Source organism: Pteropus medius, unplaced genomic scaffold (assembly GCF_902729225.1).
Source record: "Pteropus medius unplaced genomic scaffold, Ma_sr-lr_union100, whole genome shotgun sequence".
NCBI classification, from domain to species: domain Eukaryota; kingdom Metazoa; phylum Chordata; class Mammalia; order Chiroptera; family Pteropodidae; genus Pteropus; species Pteropus medius.
The window spans coordinates 6,992,581-7,018,020 of record NW_024351647.1 but is presented as its reverse complement, the minus strand read 5'-3'; the positions used below and the strand labels follow the sequence as shown (position 1 = coordinate 7,018,020).

The 25,440-nt window shown below is 36.1% G+C and overlaps 1 protein-coding gene across 1 annotated transcript; it reads right to left on the bottom strand.

Annotated features, from left to right (window-relative positions):
• Positions 1-16,857: 16,857 nt before the first annotated feature.
• On the bottom strand, positions 16,858-18,027 carry LOC120587124 (olfactory receptor 4F3/4F16/4F29-like). The gene has a single exon (XM_039843804.1). The coding sequence runs from the start codon at positions 17,809-17,811 to the stop codon at positions 16,858-16,860; it is 954 nt and encodes a 317-aa protein (XP_039699738.1). The 5' UTR covers positions 17,812-18,027.
• Positions 18,028-25,440: the final 7,413 nt, after the last annotated feature.

The window sequence follows — 25,440 nt, the reverse complement described above, 5'->3', positions numbered from 1 at the left end:
GAGTAAGCAGTCTTGACTTCTAACTTCTAATTTCTGTTACTCTAGTCCAAAAGATTAATGAGATAAAAAGGACATAAATCCTTTTCTAAGTCATCATTTGAACCCCCAAATCCCTTCCCTGTGCTACAGACGTTACATGTGCTGGCCTTGACTCTCCTCCACAGCTTTGGCTTTCCCTGGAAATCTGACACAGTGCCAGCACCAGGTAAAAGTCAAAGTCAGTTGTTTGCCTTCCTCTACAAGCTGTAGCCCCTTATACACTCCCTCATGTAATCTGGGTTTTTCTCTCCTACAGTATACCCTACTTAACCACAATCAATTTTTATTTGATCTCCATTATCTGCAAATGGAGATTCTGCAACTAAGATTTTTTTTCTGAACCTGAATTGAATTTTATCAAGTCCAATTTCCTTTTTCTGTTGCTATCTTGATTTTCTATCTTTCCACCTATCTGTCCACAGCATCTTCAAGGAACTAGAATACATTGGTAACTGAACTTCTGCTTGTGCCCCTGCTATTATATAAAAAGCTGAAAGAATTTTAAAAGGTAATTAATTAATAGCACTGGAGGATCATGGCCAGGTACTGCTGCAGAGACCTGGACTTGCTAACTTAGCTCATGTGGTCAGGGAAATAGTCCCTGGAACCCAGATGTTTTGGTAAGAAGGAATGAAAGGAAAACCTTATAACGAGTCACTGGAGAGAAAACAGAACTGAGACTCGCTGTTTTAAGAACATCACCTTTGGCAATTTTACCTGTCAATTCTGACTCACTCATCAGTGGTTTCAAATGAGGCAGAATGCCTGGGGAGTGTAAAGACATTTAATCAAAACCATGTAAATTTTACTGTAAATTTCAACAGACGTAAGCACACATAATGTTGAAGAGACAGGCGAAATTGTTTGAACCGCTTTCACGTTAAAGTAAATGTGACCAGAGAGAATAAGAGGGTAGATCGTTATTTGTGTTGGTTGGTCATAGTAACTGAGATCTGAAGGGTGAGGAAGAGCCAGCACCGGAGACACAAAGGCCCTGAGAGCAATTCCAGCAGAAGGAACTGCAGACGAGGACTGACAGAGTTGTGTCTTTTTCGCCCTTCAAAACCTGCTCAGAGCTCTCCTTTTCCAGAAGCCTCCCAGGATTGACATCTGTGCATATGGATTATTCTACATCTTTTTGGCACTTTCAGGACCCCCATCAGGAAAAAGTGCATAAAAATAAAATCAAGGAAAAATTTACTTTTTCAATTATAAAAGAATATTCTCTTTTCAAATAGGACTCCTCGATTCCACATGAAACTATATGCAGATAGATAGAGTAGACTGCTGAAAATGTCTGTTCTGTTCTGTGCTCCTCTGTGCACTCCCGTAGCACCTTCCACATAACTTTATAACACGCTTACCTCATGACACTGAAACTGTTTCTCTCTCCATATCCTACAAAAGAGAAGTTCCTCACTGGCAGGGATGCTCTTCTTTTTCTCTGTTTCTCCAATGCCATACCAATTTTCTGGAACATTATAGACACTCTATGAGTATTTGCTGAACTGTGCCACACTGAAATATGAAGGTTAAAATTAGGCCAGAGCCAAATAGGAACCTCTCTCAGTGTCTCGCCAAAGGCCATTCATATCCATGACCCACAAACTTCCTTTCAATTGCCTGTGGACTCGGAGAGCACATGCTTGGTAAAAAGGCTTATTGTTAGCTCAGAAGTACATTATTCTTAGCCCCAGAGTAGTCTGAAACAGAGCAATTTCAAACAATGCGATCATCTGTTTCATTTTTTTATTATTTTGTGAGTTTCTGATATACAGTACAATGATTATATACTTATATAAAATGAAGTGATCTCCCTAATTATTCTAGCACCCATCTGTCTCTACACAAAGCCCTTATAATAATATCGACTATATTCCCTATGCTGTATTCCACGGCCCTATAGCTGTTTATAACTACACATTTGTACTTCTGCATCCCTTCATCTTTTCACTCTGCCCTCAACCCCCCATCTCTGGCAATCACCAATTTGTTCTCTCTTTCTCTGAGTCTGTTTTCATTTCTTTCTTTCTTTTGCTCTTTAGATTCCATATTTAAGTGAAATCATATGGTATTTATCTTTCTCTGTCTGAATTATTTCACTCAGTATATACCATCTAGATCCATCCATGTCATTGCAAATGGTAAGATTTCATTTTTTTATGGTTGAGTAATATTCCAGTGTATAAAGGTACTACAACTCCTTTTCCAATCGTCTATCAATAGGCACTTAGGTTGCACCCATATCTTAGCTATTGTGAATACCGCTGCAGTATACTTAAGGGTGCATAGATCTTTAGGAATTAGTGTTTAGGTTTTCTTTGCATAAATAGTTTACTATAGCCTTGTAGTATACTTCGATATCAGGTAGCGCGATTCCTCCAAACTTGTTCTTCTTTCTCAAGATTGTGGTGGCTATTTGAGATCTTTTATGGTTCCATATAAATTTTTGGATTATTTGATCTAGTTCTGTGAAAACTGCCAGTGGTATTTTGATGGGGGTTGCATTGACTCCATAGATTTCTTTGGGTAGTATGGCCGTTTTCACGATGTTGATTCTTCCTACCCAAGAGCAGAGTATATGTTTCCATTTATTTGTATCTTCTTCAATTTCTTTTTTCAACAACTCAAATTTTCTGACAAAAGGTCTTTTACCTCCTTGGTTAACTTGATTCCTAGGTATTTTATTGTTTTTAATGCAATGTAAATGGGATCATTTTCTTAATTTCTCTTTCTGGTAGTGCATCATTCAGTGTATAAAAATGCAAACTGAAATCATAATATTAATTTGACATTCTGCTGCTTCACTCAATTTGTTAATCAGTTATAACAGTTTTTTGGTGGAATCTTTAGGGTTCTCTATGTATAGTATCATTTCATCTGCAAATAATGACAGTTTTACTCCTCCCTTTCCAGTAGGATGCCTTTTACTTCTCTTTCTTATCCAATTACTGTAGGTAGGACTTCCAATACTATGTTGAATAGAAGTGGTAAAAGTGGGTATCATTGTCTTGTTACTGATCTTAAGGAAAATGAGTTTAGTTTCCCCACATTGATTATGATGTTATCTGTAGATTTCCCATATATGGCCTTTATTGTGTTGACATATGTTTCTTCAACTCCTACTTTGCTGAGAGGTTTTATCATAAATGGATGCTGGATTTTGTCAAAAGCTATTTCTGCATCTATTGATATGATCATATGAGTTTTACCTTTCAGTTTGTTAATGTGGTCTATCACATTAATTGCTACGTGAATATTAAACCAACCTTTTTCCAAGGAATAAATCCAACTTGATCATGATGTATAATATTTTTAAGGTATTGCTGAATTCGGTTTGCTAATATTTTATTGAGGATTTTTTTCATCAATGTTTATCAAGAATATCGATCTATACTTTTCCTTTTTGTAATATCTCTGGCTGGTTTTGGAATCAGGGTATTGGTGACCTTGTAAAAAGGGTTATGGAGCCTTCCTTCCACTTGAATTTTGGGAATCGCTTGAGAAGAATAGGTGTTAATTCTTCTTTGAATATTTGGTAAAATTCACCTATGAAACCATCCCATCCAGGACTTTTGTTTTGGGGGGAATTTTTGATGACTGATTCTATTGCGTTGGTGGGAAACAGTCAATTTTGCTTTCTTGCTTCTTCTAGACTCAGACTTGGGAGATTGCATATTTCCAGGAATAGATCCATTTCTTCCAGACTGTCCAATGCATTGGCATGTAATTGCTCATAATATTCTCTTATGCTCCTTTGTATTTCTGTTGAGTCCATAGTTACTTCTCTTTCATTACTCATTTTATTCATTTGGGTTGTCTCTCTTTTTCACTTGATGAGTCTGGTTAAAAGTTTATCAATTTTGTTGATCTTTTTGAAGAACCACCTGCTTGTTTCATTGATCTCTTGTATTGCTTTCCTAGATTCTATTTTGTTTATTTCTGCTCTGATCTTTATTATTTCCTTTCTTCTACTCACTTTGGGTTTTGTTTGCTATTCTTTTTCTAGTGTAAGGTTAGATACTTTGTTCGAGATTTTTCTTGTTTCTTGAGGTAGGCCTGTATAGGATGAATTTCCCTCTTAGGACTGCTTTTGCCATGTCCCAAAGCTTTTCAGTCATTGGGTTTTCATTTTCATTTGTCTCTAGGTAGCTTTTGATTTCTCCCTTGATCTCATTGTTAACCCATTCTTTGTTTAGTGGCATATTATTTAGCCTTCACGTGTTTGTGTATTTTCCAGCTTTTTCTTATAATTGACTTCTAGTTTCATACGATTGTGTTTGGAGAAGATGCTTCATATGATTTCAGTTTTCTTAAATTGATTGATATTTGCTTTGTAGTCTAACATGTTGTCTATCTTGGAAAATGTTTCATGTGCACACACGCACTTGAGAAGAATGTGTGTTCTACTGCTTTGGGGTGAAATACTCTGAAAATATCAATTAAATCCAACTGGACTAGCATGTCGTCTAAGGCTGCTGTTTCCTTGTTGATTTTCTGTCTGGAAGATAGATCAATCCATTAGTGTCAATGGGGTGTTGAAGTCTCTTACTATGAGCATACTACAGTCAATCTCTTTGTTGTTATTGAGTTGTATGAGTTCTTTGTATATTTTGGATATTAGGCCCTTATCGGAGGCATTGCTTGCAAATATATTATCCCATTTGGATGACTCTTTACCTTGGTGACAATTTCTTTCGCTGAGCAGAAGCTTTTTAGTTTTATATAGTCTCATTCATTTATTTTATCTTTTACTTCCCTTGCATTTGAGTTCAAATTCATAAAATCCTCTTTAAGTCCAACATTCTTGAGATTCGTTCCTATGTTTTCTTTCATGCACTTTACTGTTTCAGATCTTATATTCAGGTCCTTAATCCATTTTGAGTTAATTTTGTTGTGTGGTGATAGACAACAGTCTAATTTCATTCTTTTGCAGGTGGCCTTCCAATTATCCCAGCATCATTTATTGAAGAGGCTTTTCTTTTTCCACTGTATGTTTTTGGCTTTTTCGTCAAAAATTAATTGCCTGTATGAATATGGGTTTACTTCTAGATTCTAAATTCTATTCCACTGGTCCATGCGTCTGTTTTGCTGCCAATACCGTGCCGTTTTGATTACTGTCACTCTGTAGTATAATTCGAATTCAGACGGCATGATGGCTCCTACCTCCTTCTTTTTTCCCGAGATGGCTTTGGCACTTTGGGGTCTTTTGTGCTTCCATACAAATCTGATGATTTTTTGTTCTTTTTCTTTAAAAATTGCTGATGGGATTTTGATGGGGATTGCATTAAATCTATGTAATGCTTTAGGTAATATGGTCATTTTAACTAAGTCGATTCTTCCAATCCAAGAACATGGAATATCTTTCCATTTCTTTGTATCTTCTTTAATTTCTTTTAATAGGGTCTGGTAATTTTCATTATACAGGTCCTTCACATGTTTCATCAGATTTATTCCTAGGTATTTTATTCTTTTTGTTCCAATTGCAAAAGAAATTATTTTTTCCACTTCTTTTTCTAACATTTCATTATTAGAGTATAGATATGCTATGGTTTTTTGAACATTGATTTTGTATTCAGAGACTTTACTGTATTTGCTTATTGTTTCTAGTAGTGTACTTGTGGAATCTTTAGAGTTTTCTACATAGAGAATCATGTCATCCATAAATAGTGACAGTTTGAGTTCTTTGTTTCCTATTTGGATGCTTTTTATATCTTTCTCTTGTTTGATTGCACTCTCTAGGACCTCCAATGTTATATTGAATAACAGTGGTGATAGTGGACACAGCCTTGCCTTGTTCCTGATCTTAGAGGGATGGTTTTTAGTTTTCCACCATTAATATAATGTTGGCTGAGGGTTTGTCATAGATGGTCTTTATTATGTTGAAGCACTTTCCTCCTATACCGATTTTGTTAAATGTTTTGATCCTAAGTGGATGCTGTATCTTGTCGAAGGCTTTTTCTGATATTTGATCATTGATATAATCATGATTCTTATTTTTTAATTTGTTTATGTGGTGTATCACGTTGATCAATTTGCGTATGTTGAACCATCCCTGTGCCCCTGGGATGAAGCCCACTTGATCGACGTGTAAAATCTTTTTAATTTGTTACTTTATTTGGTTTGCTAATATCTTATTTACGATTTTGCATCTCTGTTCATGAGAGATATTGGTCTGTAGTTTTCTTTTTGTGTGTTATTTTTACCAGGTTTTGGTATCAGAGTAATATTGGCCTCATAAAATGAGTTTGGAAGTATGGCTTCCTCTTCAATTTTTTGGAAGATTTGAGGAGAAAAGGTATTAAATCTTCTTTGAATGTTTGGTAGAATTCACTGGCGAAGCCAACTGGTCCTAGACTTTTACTTTTTGGTAGGTTTTTGATGATTGTTTCAATTTCCACACTACTGATCGGTCTATTTAGATTTTCCAGATATTCTTGATTCAGTCTAGGATGATCATATTTTTCTAAGTACTGGTCATTTTCTTCTAGGTTATTAAATTCATGTTATATACCTTTTCATAGTATTCTTGCATGATTCCTGGTATTTCTACAATGTCGTAATTTTACCTCTTTCATCCCTGATTTTATTTATTTGTATCTTTTCTCTTTTTTCTTTAGTGAGTCTAGATAGGGGTTTGTCAATTTTATTAAAGTTCTCAAAGAACCAGCTCTTTGTTGTATTTATTTATTTTTTTGTTTTGTTTTCAATTTCACGTATTTCTGCTCTAATTTTGATTATTTCTTTCCTTCTGCTGATTTTAGTCTTCATTTGTTCTTCCTTTTCTAGTTTTAAGATGAAGCATTAAGTTGTTTATTTGGGTTCGTTCTTGTTTTTGGAGATAGGCATGTCATAATATGAACTTTCCTCTTATGACCGCTTTTGCCATGTCCCAAAAGTTTTCCTATATTGTACTATCATTATCATTCATTTCTGTGTATCTCTTAATCTCTCGTTTTATTTCTTCTCTGATCCAGATATTCTTCAGTAGCATGTTGTTTAATCTCTATGTATTTGTGGTTCTTCCTGATTTCTTTCAGTAGTTGATCTCTAGTTCCAAAGCATTATGATCAGAGAATATGGTTGGTATGATTTCAACCTCTTATATTTGTTGAGGCTATTTCTATGTCCCAGTGTGTGGTCAATTCTTGAGAATGTTCCATGTGCATTAGAGAAAAATATATAAGCAACTGTTTGGGGATGGAAGGCTCTGTAAATGTCAATTATGTCCAGTTTGTCCAATGTGTCATTTAAGGACGTTATTTCCTTATTGATTTTCTGTTTGGATAATCTGTCCATATCCGACAGTGGGGTATTTAGGTCCCCTATAATAGTGTTTTGGTCTGTCTCTCCCTTTAGTTCTGTTAGTAATTGCTTTACATTTTTCATGGTTCCCTGATTGGGAGTATAGATATTAATAAGTGTTATGTCTTCTTGTTGCATGATTTCCTTTATCATTATGAAGTGTCCCTCAGTATCTTTCTTTACATTTTTATTTTGAAGTTTATTTCATCCAATATTAGTACCACTACACCCGCTTATTTCTGAATGCCATTTGCTTGAAATATCATTTTCTACCCTTTCACTTTGAGTCTATATTTGTCTTTGGAGTTGAGATTGTCTCCTGTGGACAGCATATGGTTGGGTTTTGTTTTTTGATCCATTCTGCAACTCTGTGCCTTTTTATTGGTGAATTCAGTCCATTTACATTTAAGGTAATTATTGAAATATGAGGTCTACTTATAGCCATTTTATCTTTTGCTTTCCAATAGCTCGGTGTTTTCTTTGATTCTTTGTCCTTGTGTTTCTGTTTTCTTTATTTTGGTTGGCTTTTGTGTGTTTTGCCTCTGATTCTTCTTGATTTATGTTATATACTTCAGTTCTGAGTATGGTGTGTGGTTACCATTCCAAATATGAAAAAGATAGTTATTTATATACAGTCATCTATTTTCTTCTGTGTGTGCCTTATCTCCTTTCCCCTTTGAGAATTTAGATCTTTGAATCCTCCCCTTTTCAGTCAATGTTATCTCAATTTATCCTTATGTATGCTGAATGTTCATTACTATCTTGCTATAACAATTCTATTCTTATTATTTAAGCTTATAATGCCCTGTTCTTAGTAAGGGTTTCACTCCTCTGCTTTTATTTGCCTGATACTCACTTTAGTTCTAATTATGTGTTTTTGTTGTTGTTGTTATTCTGTTTTAGGTGAACTGACTCCTTTCAGAATTTCCTGTAGTGCAGGCCTTGTAGTGGAGAATTCCCTCAATTTTCGTATATCTGAAAAGGTCTTAATTTCTCCTTCATATCTAAAGGAGAGCTTAGCTAGATACATTATTCTAGGCTGGTTGTTTCTTTCAACTAATAGTTTAAATATTTGATTCCTTTCCTTTCTGGCTTGTAAGGTCTGAGCTGAGAAGACTGATGATAATCTATTGGGTTTTCCTTTATACAGTACCATTTTCTTCTCGCTGGCTGCCCTGAGAATTCTTTGTCGTTGACTTTTGATAACTTTAATATAATGTGTCTTGTTAAAGGACTTTTTGTGTTGAGATAATTGAGTGTTCTGTTGAGTTCTTGAATTCCCAGCTCCAGCTCATTCCTTAGATTTGGGAAATTCTCGTCCACAATTTGTCTGAAAATGCTTTCTAGTCTCTGCTCCTTTTCCTCGCCTTCAGTAATGTACATTATTCTTATGTTTCCTCTGCTGATGGTATCAACTAGTTCTTGTATTTATATTTCATTATTTTTCATTCTTTGGTTTCTCTCTTCTTCCTTCTGATTTATTTCTAGATTTCTGTCTTCAATATCACTGATCCTTTCCTCCATTTGGTGAACTCTTGCTTGCTATTTCATTTTTCAACTCTTGCAGTGTGTTTTTTATCTCCACAAATTCTATTTGGTTTCTTTTAAGGGTTTCAATCTCCTTGCTCTGCTCATCTAGCTGTTTTTGCAATTTCTGAAATTGTTGATATGACTCGTTTTGGAGCTCACTGTATTCTTTCCGAAGTACCATCCTGAATTCTCTGTCATTTAAGTCACATATTTCTATGTCTGTAAGCTCATTTTTCTGGAGATTTTCCTCTTTCTTTCTGCGATGCCTTGTCACACTGGTTGTGTGTGTTGTTTAATGGACTATTTCTTCACCTGGGCATTAATGGAAGTGTATTCTGTTGTTTTTCCAGAAAGAAGTTTTATTATGGAAAGGTATGTCTTTAGCCTGCTGCAAAGAAGGCACTTTTCTTTTGGTTTCCAGTTGATGGTGTCTAAGCCTCTTCGATCCCTGCTTTGTATAAAGCCTAACATCTATTATTTTCTTGTAGATTTTAATCACACTCGCTACTCTCACTTTCAGTCCCTGTCAATGTTAGCAACAGTTTGGGGAGTGTTTGCTCAGATTCCCCTGGGGCTCCGTGGTGATCGGTCTCAGAGGGTATGGGGGAGGGGCCCTCTGGGTTGGAGTTTGGAGGCTGCGGCTGAGCTTCGGTTTTGCAACAGGACTGGTAAAAATCAACTGTTGTTTCTCTGCAGTCCCATCCCACTTCTCTGCTTTCTGCCCTGATGTCTGAACCCTGCTGCTGGCTGCATGGAAACGTCCAGGCACTTCCAGAAAGGACTGTTTAGGGAAGTGGCTTCCCCTTCTCCCCTCCCTTCCTCCTGCAGGGAGTTCCAGAGGCTGAGAGATGTAACTTCAGTCTCGGCACCTTTTGCTCAGATTCCCCTGGGGCTCTGCAGTGATCAGTCTCGAAGGGTGTGATTTGGGGTTTGGGAGCTGCAGCTCAGCCTTGGTTTTGCAACCAGGGCCGGTAAAAATCAACTGTTGTTTCTGTGCTGTCCCATCCCACTTCTCTGCTTTCTGCCCTGATGACTGAGCCCTGCTGCCAGCTGCATGAAAAAGTCCGGGCACTTCCAGGCAGGGCTGATTAGGGAAGTTGCCACACCTTCACCCCTCTCCCTCCTCCTGCAAGGAGCTCCAGCAGCTGCGAAAGGCAGCTTCTTTACTTGTCCCAGTCTACCTCCCGACACCCAGGGTTCTGACCTGTGGTAGCTCTTATGTTCAGATCCCATGCTCAGACATGCTGGTGCGCAGTTTGGATGTTTTATGTTCAGTTTTAGATATTCAGCTTATTGTTGTTTCAAGCAGAGAGATCTCACTCTGCCATGTTTTCCCAGAATCTGACAATTTTCTACAATATCTACCAGAATACAGAAACAGAAAAAACATTTTCTAACTCATTAAATGAGGCCAGAATTACCTAATACCATAATCACACACACTCATTGCAAGGAAAAAAGAATGCAGATTCATATCTCTCATAGACATGTATATCAAAATCTTCAACAAAATATTAGCAGAAGGAATCCAATAGTATATGAAAAATTATATGCTTTGAGCAAATAAAATATGTTCAAGGTGAAAATAAATCAACAAATATTTCTACTTTTTAAAATAATTTTAATTAGAAAGAAAGTACATGAATTTATTCTCATTTCAAAAATGAAAACATCAAAAAAAAAAAGCTAAAGACTTGTTCATTGACCATGGTTCCTAATGCAGGACCGCTGCCCTCTTTTCTACAGATAAACATCAAAAGGTACATATTCTTCCAGACCATTTAAACTCTTGATTTATATATAGTTACCCATGTAAATGCATATGGCTCGTTTATTTCCTTTCTTTGTTTTACAGACATTTCAGGGTATTAATTTAAGTCCAGATAAGAAGAGATGCCACATTCAAATGGGTAATTGCAGAGAGTTGATCGAAGGAATTGCATAAAAGTTTGGGCAGGAGTACAAGAACCAACCAAAAACTGTAAAGGAACCCAAGCCTGGCAAGAATAATGAGCTCTGATTATTCCTGGAGTGACAAGGAGAGGAGGAAAGAGTGGTTTCTAGGGCCAAAAGTGAAAGCTGCATCTTCAGAAGAGAGTGACTCTACAGAAACAGAAAAATAACACAACCCACTTCTATAGCTAAATACAGGTTTATAACGCATCCTAGTACAACATGTCATCATCCCAAGGTGTGAAGCCCAAACTGGGAGTGTAACTGCATTTCAGCAGATCATTCCTCTAATCTATCAAGTCAGTCACTTGTAGTGATAGTTCATATATGCAGACAGATGAGTTCCATAGGTGTGTGAGATCATTATTGTACTTCATTTGCTGTAGAATGTGTCTGCTAGTAAGATGCCATGTTGTGTAGTTAGCATGATAATTAATAAGGCATTCTATAAACCTGCAAATGACTATACAATAGACATGCCCATGGTGTATCACTCAGAGTTTGATCAGAGAAATAGAACCACTATAGGTGATTGAGAATAAGAGATTTCTTATGGGGATTAGACCTGATGCAATGGTGGAAAATGTGAAGCAATCTGTAAGTCTGTTGCCACTGAACTTCACGCTGGGCCTGAAACCAGCAGAAACAGCAGCCTGAAAGAAAATATGGTCAGGAAATAGAGGAGACAAAAGACAAACTAGAACTGTGTCTGTCTCTCATTGCTTCCAATTTTAATGCTGCGAGAAACTTGCTGAATAACCTGATGCCCTTCATCACATAGATGCATTTGCACCTGGCCTGGGACTTATAAGAACTGAGGTAGAGATCCAGTAGGAGCTAGAAGAGCTCCAGGCCCAAGCTGTTGTCCCAACCAGCAAGGTGAACAGTAACATGAATGAGCTGTGATGGTAATTGTCCTATCCTGGCCTTCAGACCAAAAATGACTATTGCTTCATTACTATCTTGCAAATCTCACACAAATTTTTCTATGTTGTTTCCTAACATGGAAACATACATGGAAGGAAATTCTGGAAAAAAGGTTCTGGTTTAGCTAAGTGGACATGGTATGAAGCCATGAAAACAAACAAGGAAAGCAAATCCTCTGGTAAATAAATATCCGTTCCTGCCAAGATAAATCATTGCCTCTTGCATGATAAAGAGGTCCAATGTAATCAATGTGCCACAAGTAGCTAGCTAATCCTTCCAAGGAATGATGCCAAATTGATTTCAGCCATTGGCACGTTGGAACTCAGCAATGGTAGTACACAGATCAGCTTTGTTGAGGGGAAGTCCATGGTATAGAGCCCATGGTAACTCCATCCGGGTTACCATGGTCACAGTGCACATGAGCTCACAGAGCAACTACTGGAGTGGTTAGAAGCAGTGGCCGACTGAAATCCACTGGACAGGTAACTAATCCACCTGATTATTAAGAGCCTTATCTAAAATGAATGCCTTCTGATGGACATTTATCTGAAAATATCTTCAGTGAGTTCAAGATTTAATTAGCCAATCTAGCAAGCTATTGACACCATTCCAGGTACTCACATCAATACATTAGTACTTAAATCTCAGAGGAGTACATGCATGCCAATAAATATTGCCTGATTTAGTCTCATATTTTTTATTTCATCCTCATAATCTTAAAATGCACTCACATGTTTGTTCCCCAAACTTCAGTCAATATAGACAAAATCCTACAATTCTTTTAGTGTAAAGCTGTATTTTATCGGAGCTGTCCTTATACCTCTCTGTCCAGATTATGTTGAGACCTAACTCTCATAATGATGCTTGAGACAACTACTCTCAAGCCAAAACATGTTTTCATTCAAGGAAAGTCTACTTCCTTCAGACTCAAATGACCAGGGCAAGAGCCACTGGTTGATTCGATCTATAAAGTTCAGTGTTAAAAGGCACAGAGCAAAGTTGGCACAGTAAAAATTGATGGATAAAGGCAGTTAGAGAATATCCAACAAAACACTTTAACATTCTCCCATTCAGGGACATTTGGGTTTTTCCAAATATTTGCTTTGATGAGGTAATAACAAATATTCTTATAGATCTTCTTATACATATGTATAAGTTCTTCTAAAGGATGTACAATAAGAACTGGAGATCCAGGAAATATTGTATGCATAGTTTCATTGTGAATATGTAATGTTCAATAGTCCCATGAGTGCATGAAAGCCCTCTGACCACAATTGTTTTATTGGTAAACAAAAAGAATATGTTCAATATTTAGCTGATTGGGATACTTACCAGTTATAGTAAAGGATAAATTACATTACCAAATGCTTCCTTTTTGTTGGCCTGGTGGACAAACGAGCACTAAGGAGTGATACTACCATGTAAAAGGATGATTGAGTATCATCATTCTGGAGCTTGTAACCCTTACAAACCCAGGAACACCTCATCAACATTTTAACCAACAGACTTATACTCTGACTGCCACATCACTTGAACCTATTTCCAGATTCCAAGATTGGAATTTTCAACTATGCCACAAATCCAAGAAACTTTCCAGCCTCAGGTTTTATAAACTGTAAATATAGTACCACAAAACATATGGGCTTTTGGCCTATAGAATTCATTTAACTGCAGTTTCTCAGATTAATAATAAAATTTAGCAATATTCATAGTGACTGCTTCTGTATTTAAAACTTAAATGTCTTCACATATAGATTGCTTCAATGTCTTATATATCAAATACTTGTATCATTAGGGTCCCACCAGCAGAAAATGACACATTAAAATGCAGTAAATGAGAAACACTGAATTTACAATTGTGTAAAGCACTTTTGTAAATCAAAGGTAATCCGACTCTAGTTTTTTTCCTCAGGTTTGTCTCTTATAAGATCTGAAGTGGTCACTGTGCCTCAGCCCGTTTATAAAAACCTATCCCAAGTCAGAAGCACAAAATTGATGAAATCAATAGCCCTTGAGGAACACTTACCGAGGGATTCAGTGTGTCTTAAACACTGATTCCATCAAATCTTTATTGGAACCACCTCGTGGAGTCTCTCATTAGTGAGTCAAATAAATAGTTGACACATGATCACTTTATATGAGCTTTGTTTTTAATTTTTTTTTATTATATTTGACTTCTGATGATTTCATCAAGATACCCAAGGGGACTCACTTTGTGGAGCCATAAACTATTTCCCAAACACTGCACCTGATGGAAAATGTAAGTCCAGGCATAACTCTTCTTGGTTCCCATAATAAATCCCAAACAGCACTAAAACCTTAATCTTCATTGACACTCTCTCTAATCTCTGTTTTGTTTTTCTGCTTTGGTGGCTTTTGTGTTTTTTTGTTTCTTTCTTTCTTTCTGGTTCTTGGTAAACTTTGGTTCCAATCCTGGATTGCACAGGGCTGACAGGTTATTCCTCACTAATAGCAACAGAGATTGTGAATTTGGATTTATGATCAAAATGTTGGTAATCTCCTTCTGATGGTGGGACCTGTTTTCTGTCAGATGAGAGATGATAGAGAATTTGGTTATTTTTGTCAGCTCTTGTATTTTTGTAATCTGTTTGTCTTTTCCATTTGTTCAATCAGTTTGTCTTATTTTCATTGAAATTACAGGTCCAGTTAAAAAGCCAATGTGTGATTGTGTGTATCCATCTATACTTTTAATGTTTTGTAAATCTAAGTCTTGATCTGTAGCTGATTTTCTAGAACTGGCCTTATATTTTTATGTGTGACTATGTTTCTGTAATAGAGGAGCCTTTTCCTCTCATTGTATGAGTTGATATATTTTCCTACTTCAAAAATACATTACTAAATTATCAAAATGTGGAGATTAAAGTAAGCATTACAAAAGATGGGACGTGATTCCATAGTGTAGCAGTTAGCACATCTGCTTTACATGCAGAAGGTCCTGGGTTCATGCTCCAGTGGAGCCATGGACCATGGTCCATGGCCACATCACCCTGAACAAGCCTAAATTCTGATCTCGGAAGCTAAGCAGTGTCGGGCTTGGTTAGTACTTGGATGGGAGACCACCTAGGAAGACCAGGTGCTGTAGGCATAAATAATAATAATAAATAGTAAATAAATAAATAAATAAAATAAAGTTGCAAAAGATGTAAAATAATATATTGAATCAATTGGAATTATAAATCTGACAGCTTTCTAGTGAGCCCATAGATATACAATGGATATTCATTGGATAATTTTTAAATAGGACTGAGTATTGAAACATTGGTCATAGGGTGTGTGTGTGTGTGTGTGTGTGTGTGTGTGTGTGTATCACCTTACTTACCTCTCTATTTTGGATCATGGTAGTAAATGTGTTCATTTTTGCTACTTTAAGAATGTAGGAATAAGATGTGGTAATAGAGGGGTTATACTTTGAGTATTCCTGAGATTTTTTAGTCTACTGAAATAATTACGTATGACAGACAAATCATATTACTCACCATTAGGTTGACAAAGACTCTCCCCTTCGCCAAATTTTCGTCAGGCTCCTCTCAATGCTCTTCTTCACTAGGCCTCACTGTGGCCCATCCATGCTGGGCTCTGTAGCCCAGTTTTAGCAAGAATGCTACTAAGTCAGTCAGAGAAAATCCCTCACTTTAGCTATCCAACAAAATTTCCAACGCCCTACTCTTGATATCTGATCACCTTGGCTTGCCCTCAGCAAGAATCCTATTATGTCAGCTTAGCAAACATTCTTCCTGCCCTTAATGTCTCCTCTTAGTAATTTTCCACCCACTGACCTCCTTACATTTGCTCTTTGGCTGTAAACTTCTACTTCTTCTAACTGCATTTGGAATTGAACAATTTCTGTACTGAAGTCTCTTTCCTCTATTGTAAAAGTTCCTAATTAAAATCAGTTTTTACCACTTATATGACTGTCAGATTCTATGTTGTTGTTTTTTTTAAGACAGTACTATCTGTGAAGGAAAAGTTAGTTACTTTAGTTAAGGGCCATACAATGAGTAATCAAGTGTGTATAGAAGAGATATAGTCAAAAACTGTGATCGACTATACGAGGTAATAGAATGTGATTTTGTTTTTCAAGAGGTAAAAAAGGATAGAATTATTTTAAGATAAAATGCCTGGTTCTTCAACATCTGAAAGAGAGTAGCAAAAAGGAAAACCCAGTGAAGACAGAAAGCTATAGAAGGTTCAGGAAGTAAATAGTTTGCCTTGGTTTTGTATATATATGTGAGTCTGAAAAAAATAATGATGGATTTCAATATTTGGCAAAATTGGCACAGTTCTGATTCAATGTTTTTTTTTTTTAACTTAGAAATTTTTTAACCACCAAACCCTATATTTAAGCAGGACTAAAATTGGGTATTTCTCTGTTAGAATGACATGACAAATGTATCTTGGTGTATTAATTAATTCTACTCTTGAATAAAGGCAGTAAATTTTATTCTTTACCTTCTGTCTAATCTTCTGAGTTAGCAGATTTTACCTTATAAAAATAATTGTTTGTCTCTTATGTTGACTTTATATTCTTTATTATTTTAAAAATACAGTTAATTGTATGTAAAAGAGTAAAGTTTCTTCTACCATTAATTTTAAATATATTTTCACTCTGATTAATAGGTAGATATGCTACAACCATTCTGGTTCTCTACACTACTGTTATGGGTTGATCTGTACCCACCAAATAAATATATTCAATACCTAATCTGTGAATGGGACCATATTTGGAAATAGGAGTTTGCAAATGTACAACTTAAGATGAAGTCATACTGGATTAGATGGATCGCAGAACTTATTTGTATTCTGTTGACCATAAAGAAGACTGCCATCTATATGTTTCTAAAAATTACTTTATATAAATATTATTTCTAGGAATCTGGGCTCAAAATTATGCTCTTTGATTCACAAATACTTTATATGTAACTTTGCAAAAGTAAATGTCTCTCCCTCCTGAGTGAGAGACAAAATGGATTTAATAGCAGCGTGTATAATCAGATCAAGGTAGAACATTAAGAACTTCTCTAAGTTTGTCCATCAGTAAAGATTATCAATAGTCATTGAGAGCTCTTCATAATACAAGTTCACTTAAGAAATCTTCCTGTAATTCACTAGCTGTCTGCATACTCTCCTCATTGCCACCTTCATTTCTTGATTCCTGAATGTGTAAATGATAGAATTCAGGAAAGGAGTGAGAACTGCATCAAAGATAGCCAGAAACTTATCCAAGTGTATGGAGGGAGATGGCCACATATAGAAAAATATCAAAGGACCAAAGAACAGGACGACCACAGTGATGTGGGCTGACAGTGTGGACAGAGCCTTGGATGAACCCACTGAAGAATGTTTCTGAACAGTGAGAATGATGATGATATAGGAAATGATCAGTATAAAGAAGACGCCAACAGACATAAAACCACTATTGGCTGTGACCATGAACTCTAGTTGGTAGGTGTTTCTGCAGGCAAGTTTGATTAATCGAGGAAGGTCACAGTAAAAGCTATCCAACACATTAGAACCACAGAAGGGCAAGTTTACCACAAAAACCAGCTGAACCATGGAGTGAATGAGGCCAGTCATCCAGGCAGCTACTAAAAAGAAGATGCACATCCTTGGGCTCATGATGCTCAGGTAGTAAAGAGGCTTACATATGGCAATGTATCTGTCAAAGGCCATGGCTATGAGTAGCACCATCTCCACACCACCAATGACATGAATGAAGAAGATTTGTGTGATACAGCCACTAAAAGAGATGACTTTATGCTTTTTGAAAAGGTCATAAATCATCTTGGGAGAAGTAACAGAAGAAATTCCCAGGTCAATGAAGGAGAGGTTGGCCAACAGAAAGTACATGGGGGAGTGTAAGTGAGGGTCAGAAGTCACAGTGAGCATAATGAGGGAGTTTCCCATCATGCTTGCCACATAAAGTGTAGAGGAGAACACGAAAAGGAGAAGTTGGATCTCCCAGGAATTGGTGAGTCCCAGGAAGACAAACTCTGACACTGCAGAGTGATTTGCTCCATCCATTGGCTTTGTCAGCATTGCTACCTGAAAATGTAAATTGTGATAATTACATGTTGTTTATGAGATATAAGATTGGTCAACATGGGTAAAAGGAAACTAACCCAAATTTTTTGGATTGATTCATGACTAATATAACCTGTCTTTAGTTTCCTCAACCATTTCTCAACTATTCCAACAACTACCAACACCACAAACCTTATTCTGGCAAACAGATGCTTCTTCCTGACTTGTTACCTCTGATACATATTTATATTCAAGGCTGTTTAAATCTTAAGCCTATCTGTGAGGTTTTGCTTTATATTACAAGCATTTATTTTACAATCTCTCGTACTTTAGTTAACTGAGTACAGTTCTAACCCACCAACTAGACAATAACCTTCTTGACAGCAAGGATTATGACTTATTTCTATCCGGATTCCCTGAAGCAATGAAAAACTGGCCCACACATAGGCACAAGTCTATGAATTGTCTGTTACCAGTCTGCATCATGTTAGGTGCAGAAATTGAGAGTGTTTATAAACTTCTCTAGAAATTTACATCACAACAAAATTCATGTATATAATTTTCTATTTACTAAAGTTTCACCCTAGAAGAATGGGGGAAACAACAGATTTTTCACTAAAGATAATTTGAGAAGCACAGCAATAGGGCACTTAACACATGATCTGAGAACCTTAAAACTATGCAGGGCATCAAGGTGTAGTGAAAAGCATTTTGTTCATACCTCTACTGCAGGACTTATCATATTAACTTGTAATTTTAGTTTTATTTAAAGAAGCAACATAGCTCAGTGGAAAGAATACGGTCTTTTGATTCAGAAAACCAAGATCTATACCATGATTCAGCCACTCACTAGATGATACTGGGCAAGATACTTGAATTCTCCAACCTCAGTTTAATTGCAGTTAATAATACTAATTTCTCAGAGTAAGTTATAGGGATAAAAAAATTAAAGTCATGTATTTAGCCTGAAGGTTTTAATTTATAAGTATTCAATAAATGTTCATTTTACTTCTCTTTACTTCACTTGTCCATAATAATACTCAACACATGAAATAAATAAATAAGAAAATAAAATGGTATTGACCGTCAGAGAGTATCAAAATTCCATATCTAAAAGATATTTCAATAATACAATTTCCTCCTACTTAATAATAGGTTATAACATTCATACTCTTTAGTGATCAAAATCAAAACCATCCTGCATAGACTAAATACATCTGAGAATATATCCATTCAAATATCAGGGAATATAGAAACTTGAAAAGTTTGGGTCATCGCACTTTTAAAGTCACGTGAGACAGATTCAGGATCCAAATCTCAGTCCAGAGCAAAAGTCAAAATAGTCTCTATTTAATTTTTTTAATGTATGTCACTGACCTCTTTATACAACGTGACCAGTTTTCAACCCAAAACACAACCAAAAATGCAAATAAAGAGCAAAATACTAGAGCTAGAGCTACAGAAACATAGTTTCTACCTCTAGCCAGAAAAATCTCAACTCAGTTACTGTCAGGCCTGCATGTACCCAAAAGACAAAATGAATCTCCTCTGTAGTTTGGCAACAAGACTGATTTACCAATGGCAGAACTAATCGCATATGAACAGATTCAGATATAGCTCCTAAAAAATATTATTAGCCACTTATACTACGTTGAATAGCAAATGATATAGGGAAGTCATTCTCTTTCTGTGTAATGTGCATTTATATTGCCAAGACATCCAAAACTGTGATAGAAGTCTGTGTGTACTCATCTGAACATACCCAAAGATGAACACTGGACGATTACAGCCAAGTGTCAGTCTTACCTTAATTGAAGAGGCTTATCTCTAAAAAGTTAGGCAGAGACAAAGTTAATCCTTTTAGCTCCTCTTTAAAGGTATTTACAAGGTAAATTTAAAGTGAGAAATGTTTACCTCTGAAAATAAAGAGATAATCATTGTCAATACTATAGTAAAACTCCAAAATCATTGAAACCTACTAATTACCAGAACACTTAGCAAAGAGGAAATTGCAAGTTCCTCCCATGTCCACCCATGGCCTATAAGTAAAGAATTTCTATAATAGAAGTTTTACAGAACCAAATGAGCAAAAGCATTTGAAGAAATATTCAAATGATTCCTCAAATTCCAGAATTAAAAATACATAGAGAATCATGATATTGCATCACTACTCTCCAAAACCCATGGGAAGATATATATGCTTCAATCTAGAATTTAAGAGAAAATGGCACTGGAGCATCAGTAAATGAAATGATGTAAGCAAAAGATATAGAACAATAAAGACCTTCTATTATCTGTTGTATGAGCATATCAGTAAAAATATCTCATACCCAGTAAGATTTAATGAGATATTGTTTATTTGAAATATTGCCAACCTTTTTGTGTGGCATAAACTACTAAAGGTCTGTGCTTGAAAAACTACTGACACAGAAGTAATAATATCCTCAGTTAAAAGTGATCAAAAATTTTTAATTAGAAAAACAAACACAGCCACACCCTCCCCCCCCTCAAAAAATGCTGTTGATTACAAACTCCAATTCTTTCCATCCTGATTCATACACTGGCTCATTTTCACTAGTTAAATATTTGATAGCTGCTTATTTTTAAAGAGCATTTATATTAACTATGTCTGCAAGTCATTTCAACAGAAACTACATGGTAAAAACAAACAACAAAGTCTAATTAGCTATTTGGTTGAAAAATTTAACTGAATGAGGATCTATTACACGGAATAGCAAAAGTCACTACACTGCAAAAGTCAAGTATTAGTCATGATGAATAATTCCCTGAAATATATGATCTCTTGCAGAAATATATTAGCAACGATCAGAGGTGGGAGCAAACTAAGTATATCCAAAATACATCCCCAATATGTGCACCCTTATTGTAAAACTTATCAAATGTGGGAAAATATGCCTTTATAATTTTCTCTCATTAAAACAGTGTGTTTCATCAAGGAAGCTTTACTCACCTATAGGGGATATTTGGCAATGTCTGGGAACATTTTTGGTTGTCACAACTGGGGTGGTGGGTGGTGGGGAGAAGCAGAATTGTTACTGGTATTCAGTGAGTAGAAGCCAGGGGTGCTGCAAAATATTCCACAATGCCCAGAATAACAGTATAGCCACCCCAAATGAAGAATTACCCAAACTCAAAGAGTGCCAAAACTGAGAGGTGCTGCATTAACCTATAAGTTGTTCCAGAAAAAAGTCAGAGTTTTTTACGTTATTCTATTCCTCTCGGTTCCCCAGCACCATTCCCATCACACACTGTGCCTGTAATTAGTGTTTATTAAAGGGATGAATGAGGTTGTTGGATGGATGGATGGATGAAGGATGGATGGATGGATGGTTAGAAGCATAGTTACATAAGTGGATGGAGACAGGGAAGGATGATGAATAAGACAAAAGATGTATGAGACCATGTGTCAGCTGCTAATTTATACTTTTTTAACCCTTTACTGCCTCTCCCAGCCCCCCACCCAATCCTATCCTCTCTTGCCATATCTAGATTGTCCTCCATATTTGTGAGTCTGTTTTTGATTAGTTTGCCAGCAGTAATGTAATGGCTATGTGTAGAGCCAAAGGGAAGATAGAGAAATTAAGGGGATCATTTCATAAAATATATAAATATCTAAGCAATGTATTGTATAAGTGAAATTAATAATAAAATAAATTAAGATGCTAAAAAATGTATGAGAAAGATCCAAGGAGAAAGAGTTCTAAACAATTGCTAACTAGTCATTTTTAAAAGCACTAGGAGCCAATAATGACCACACTCCATAAAAATGTAAATTTCATGGAAGAATTCATTATCTTTACACAAACAAGTTGACCATGTATTCTAATATTACCTATCAACTTATTTCCTAATTTGATAGGTAATATTAGAATATTCCTAGGCACCACAACAATATATTCGGGAAATAGTATACTAATGTCCCCAAAGGTCAGACAATAAAAAATGAAAAAGCTTTTATATTTCTGTGTAAATTATTTGTTCTGATCACTTTTGGGGAGCAGCAGCTAACACGAATATAGATATTTAAGCAACCAGGAGGTTTGACAGTATGAAAAACCAAATAAATTTGGAACATGTGGTACTGTTCCACTATAATAAACCTACAGGACATACATCAGAAGAAAATTCTGGACAAGAAAACAGGAAAAATAGGGAGTTGGAAATGGGTCAGATAATCTCAAAAGGAAAAGAAAGCAAAGAAGTGAATACTAGAAGACATTAACATGTATATGCTTCTGTCTTCAGAGTTTCAAAAACAAATATTACTACTAGTTAAATACACAAAACCTGACAAAGGCTTCCAGCTGCCCCTGAAACAGAGATAGGAGCCATTTTTTGTTCTGAGTAAATTGAGAATGTCCTGAGATTTCTATTTTTTATATTAAGTCTATATCTACTTGCCTGTTGCTCTGCAAAAGTAAAATGTAGATGGTATCAAGAACCCCTTTAAATAAATCCTTATTGTACTTAAGTAAACAAATTAGATGTGTCTTCCTTACACCTTTCCTCTTGCCATCTATTTTCATAACTATATTCCTAAATTTGGTGTTTTCTCTGAACTTTACCTACATCTATTTGATATTGTGGTGGACAAAATTAAAGAAGTTTTATTTAAAAAAAAAATTTAAGTGCCCAACAAATATAGATCAACACGAAGATTAATTCCCCTTAAATAACATATTAAAAGTTTTTCTACATCACAGTCAAAAATGATAGTAGCTGCGTAATCAAACATGCAGGTGGGGTGAGCTGCATTATCAGGAAGACAGTTTCCCAGTCAACTCTTCTCCAAATTCTGTGTGCTTTATTGGGTTTTAGTTCCAAGAAATACTGTGGAGAACTAGCCTCAAGTGGATTGCTTCCTTTTTTTTTTTTAACTTCTCAGTAAACACATAAAACAGAGTAAGCAGTCTTGACTTCTAACTTCTGTGGGTTATTAACTACCCTTTGTTCTAGTCAAAAGGTTAATGAGATAAAAAGGAAATAAATTCTTTTCTAAATTGTCATTTAAACTCCAAAATCTCTTGCCTGTGCTGCAGACATTACATGTGCTGACCCTGACTCTCCTCCACGGCTTTGACTTTACTCTGGAAACCTAACACACATTGCCAGCACCAGGAAAAAGTCAAAGTCAGTTGTTTGCCTTCCTCAACAAGCTATAGCCCCTTATACACTCCCTCATGTAATCTGGGTTTTTTCCCCCTGTAGTGTAACCTACTTAACCACAATCAATTTTTATTTGATCTCCATTATCTGCAAATGGAGATTCTGCAACTAAGATTATTTTTCTGAACCTGAATTGAATTTTATCAAATCTAATTTCTTCTTTCTTATGCTATCTTGATTTTCCATCTTTCCACCTACCTGTCCCCAGACCACAACATCCTCAAGGAACTAGAATGCATTGGTTACTGAGCTTCTGTTTGTGCCATTGCTAGTATGTAAAAAGCTGAAAGAATTTTAAAAGGTAATTAATTAATAGCACTGGAGGATTGTGGCCAGGTACGGCTGCAGAGACCTGGACTTGCTAACTCAGCTCTTATGGTCAGGGGAATTCTCTCTGGAAACCCAGTTGATTTGGTAAGAACAACTGAAAGGAAAACCTTATAACGAGTCACTGGAGAGGAAACAGAACTGAGACTGGCTGTCTTAAGAACATCACCTTTGGCAATTTTACCTGTCAATTCTGACTCACTCATTGGTAGTTTCAAATGAGGCAGAATTCCTGGGGAGTGTAAAGACATTTAATCAAAACTATGTGGCTTTTACTGTAAATTTCTACGGGCGTAAGCACCCATAAGGTTGAAGAGGCAGGAGAAACTGTTTGAACTGCTTTCACGTTAACGTAAATGTTACCAGAGAGAATAACGGGGTAGATGGTTGTTCGTGTTGGTTGGTCACAGTACTTAGATCTGAAGGGTGAGGACAAGCCGGCACGGAAGACACAAAGGCCCTGAGAACATTTCCAAGGGAAGGAACTGCAGATGAGGACTGGTGTCCAGATAGAGTCGTGCCTTTTTCATCCTTCAAAACCTGCTCTGAGCTCTCCTTATCCAGAGGCCTCCCAGGATCGATATCTGTGCATATGGATTATTCCACATCTTTTTGGCACTTTCAGGACCCCTATCAGAAAAAGTGCATAAAAATAAAATCAAGGGAAAATTTACTTTTTCATTTATAAAAGAATATTCCCTTTCAAATGGGACTCCTCCATTACACATGAAACTATGTCCAGATGAGTAGACTATTGAAAACATCTGCTCTGTTCTATGCTCCTCTGTGCACTCCCGTAGCACCTTCCACATACCTTTATACCACACTCACCTCATGACATTGAAACTGCTTCTCTCTCCATGTCCTACAAAAGAGAAGTTCCTCACTGGCAGGGATGATCGCTTATTTTTCTCTATATCCAGTGCCTTATACATTTTCTGGAACATTATAGATACTCTATGACTATTTGTAGAACTGTACCACACTGAAATATTAGGCCAAAGCCAAACAGGAACCTCCCTCAGTGTCTCTCCAAAGGTCATTCATATCCATGACCCACAATCTTCCTTTCAATTGCATGTGGACTCGGAGAGCACATGCTTGGTAAAAAGGCTTATTGTTAGCTCAGAAGTACATTATTCTTAGCCCCAGAGTAGTCTGAAACAGAGCAATTTCAAACAATGCGATCATCTGTTTCATTTTTTTTATTATTTTGTGAGTTTCTGATATACAGTAGAATGGTTATATACTTATATAAAATGAAGTGATCTCCCCAATTACTCTAGCACTCATCTGTCTCTACACAAAACCCTTACAATAATATCGACTATATTCCCTATGCTGTATTCCATGGCCCTATAACTGTTTATAACTACACATTTATACTTCTGCATCCCTTCATCTTTTTCACCCTGCCCTCAACCCCCCACCTCTGGCAATCACCAATTTGTTCTCTTTCTCTGAGTCTGTTTTCATTTTGTTTGTTTCTTTTGTTGCTTAAATTCTATATTTAAGTAAAATCATATGGTATTTTTCTTTCTATGTCTGACTTATTTCACTCAGCATAATATCCTCTAGATCCATCATGTCATTGCAAATGGTAAGATTTCATTTTTTATGACTGAGTAATATTCCAATGTATAATGGTACTATAATTCCTTTTCCAATCATCTATTGATGGACACTTAGGTTGCACTCATATATTGGCTGTAGTGAATACCACTGCAGTGAACATAGGGGTACATAGATCTTTAGGAATTAGTGTTTAGATTTTCTTTGCATAAATAGTTTATTATAGCCTTATATTATACTTTGATATCAGGTAGCATGATTCCTCCAAACTTGTTCTTCTTTCTCAAGATTGTGGTGGCTATTTGAGATCTTTTATGGTTCCATATAAATTTTTGGATTATTTGATCTAGTTCTGTGAAAACTGCCAGTGGTATTTTGATGGGGGTTGCATTGACTCCATAGATTTCTTTGGGTAGTATGGCCGTTTTCACGATGTTGATTCTTCTTACCCAAGAGCACAGTATATGTTTCCATTTATTTGTATCTTCTTCAATTTCTTTTTTCAACGACTCAAATTTTCTGAACGAAAGGGCTTTTACCTCCTTGGTTAACTTGATT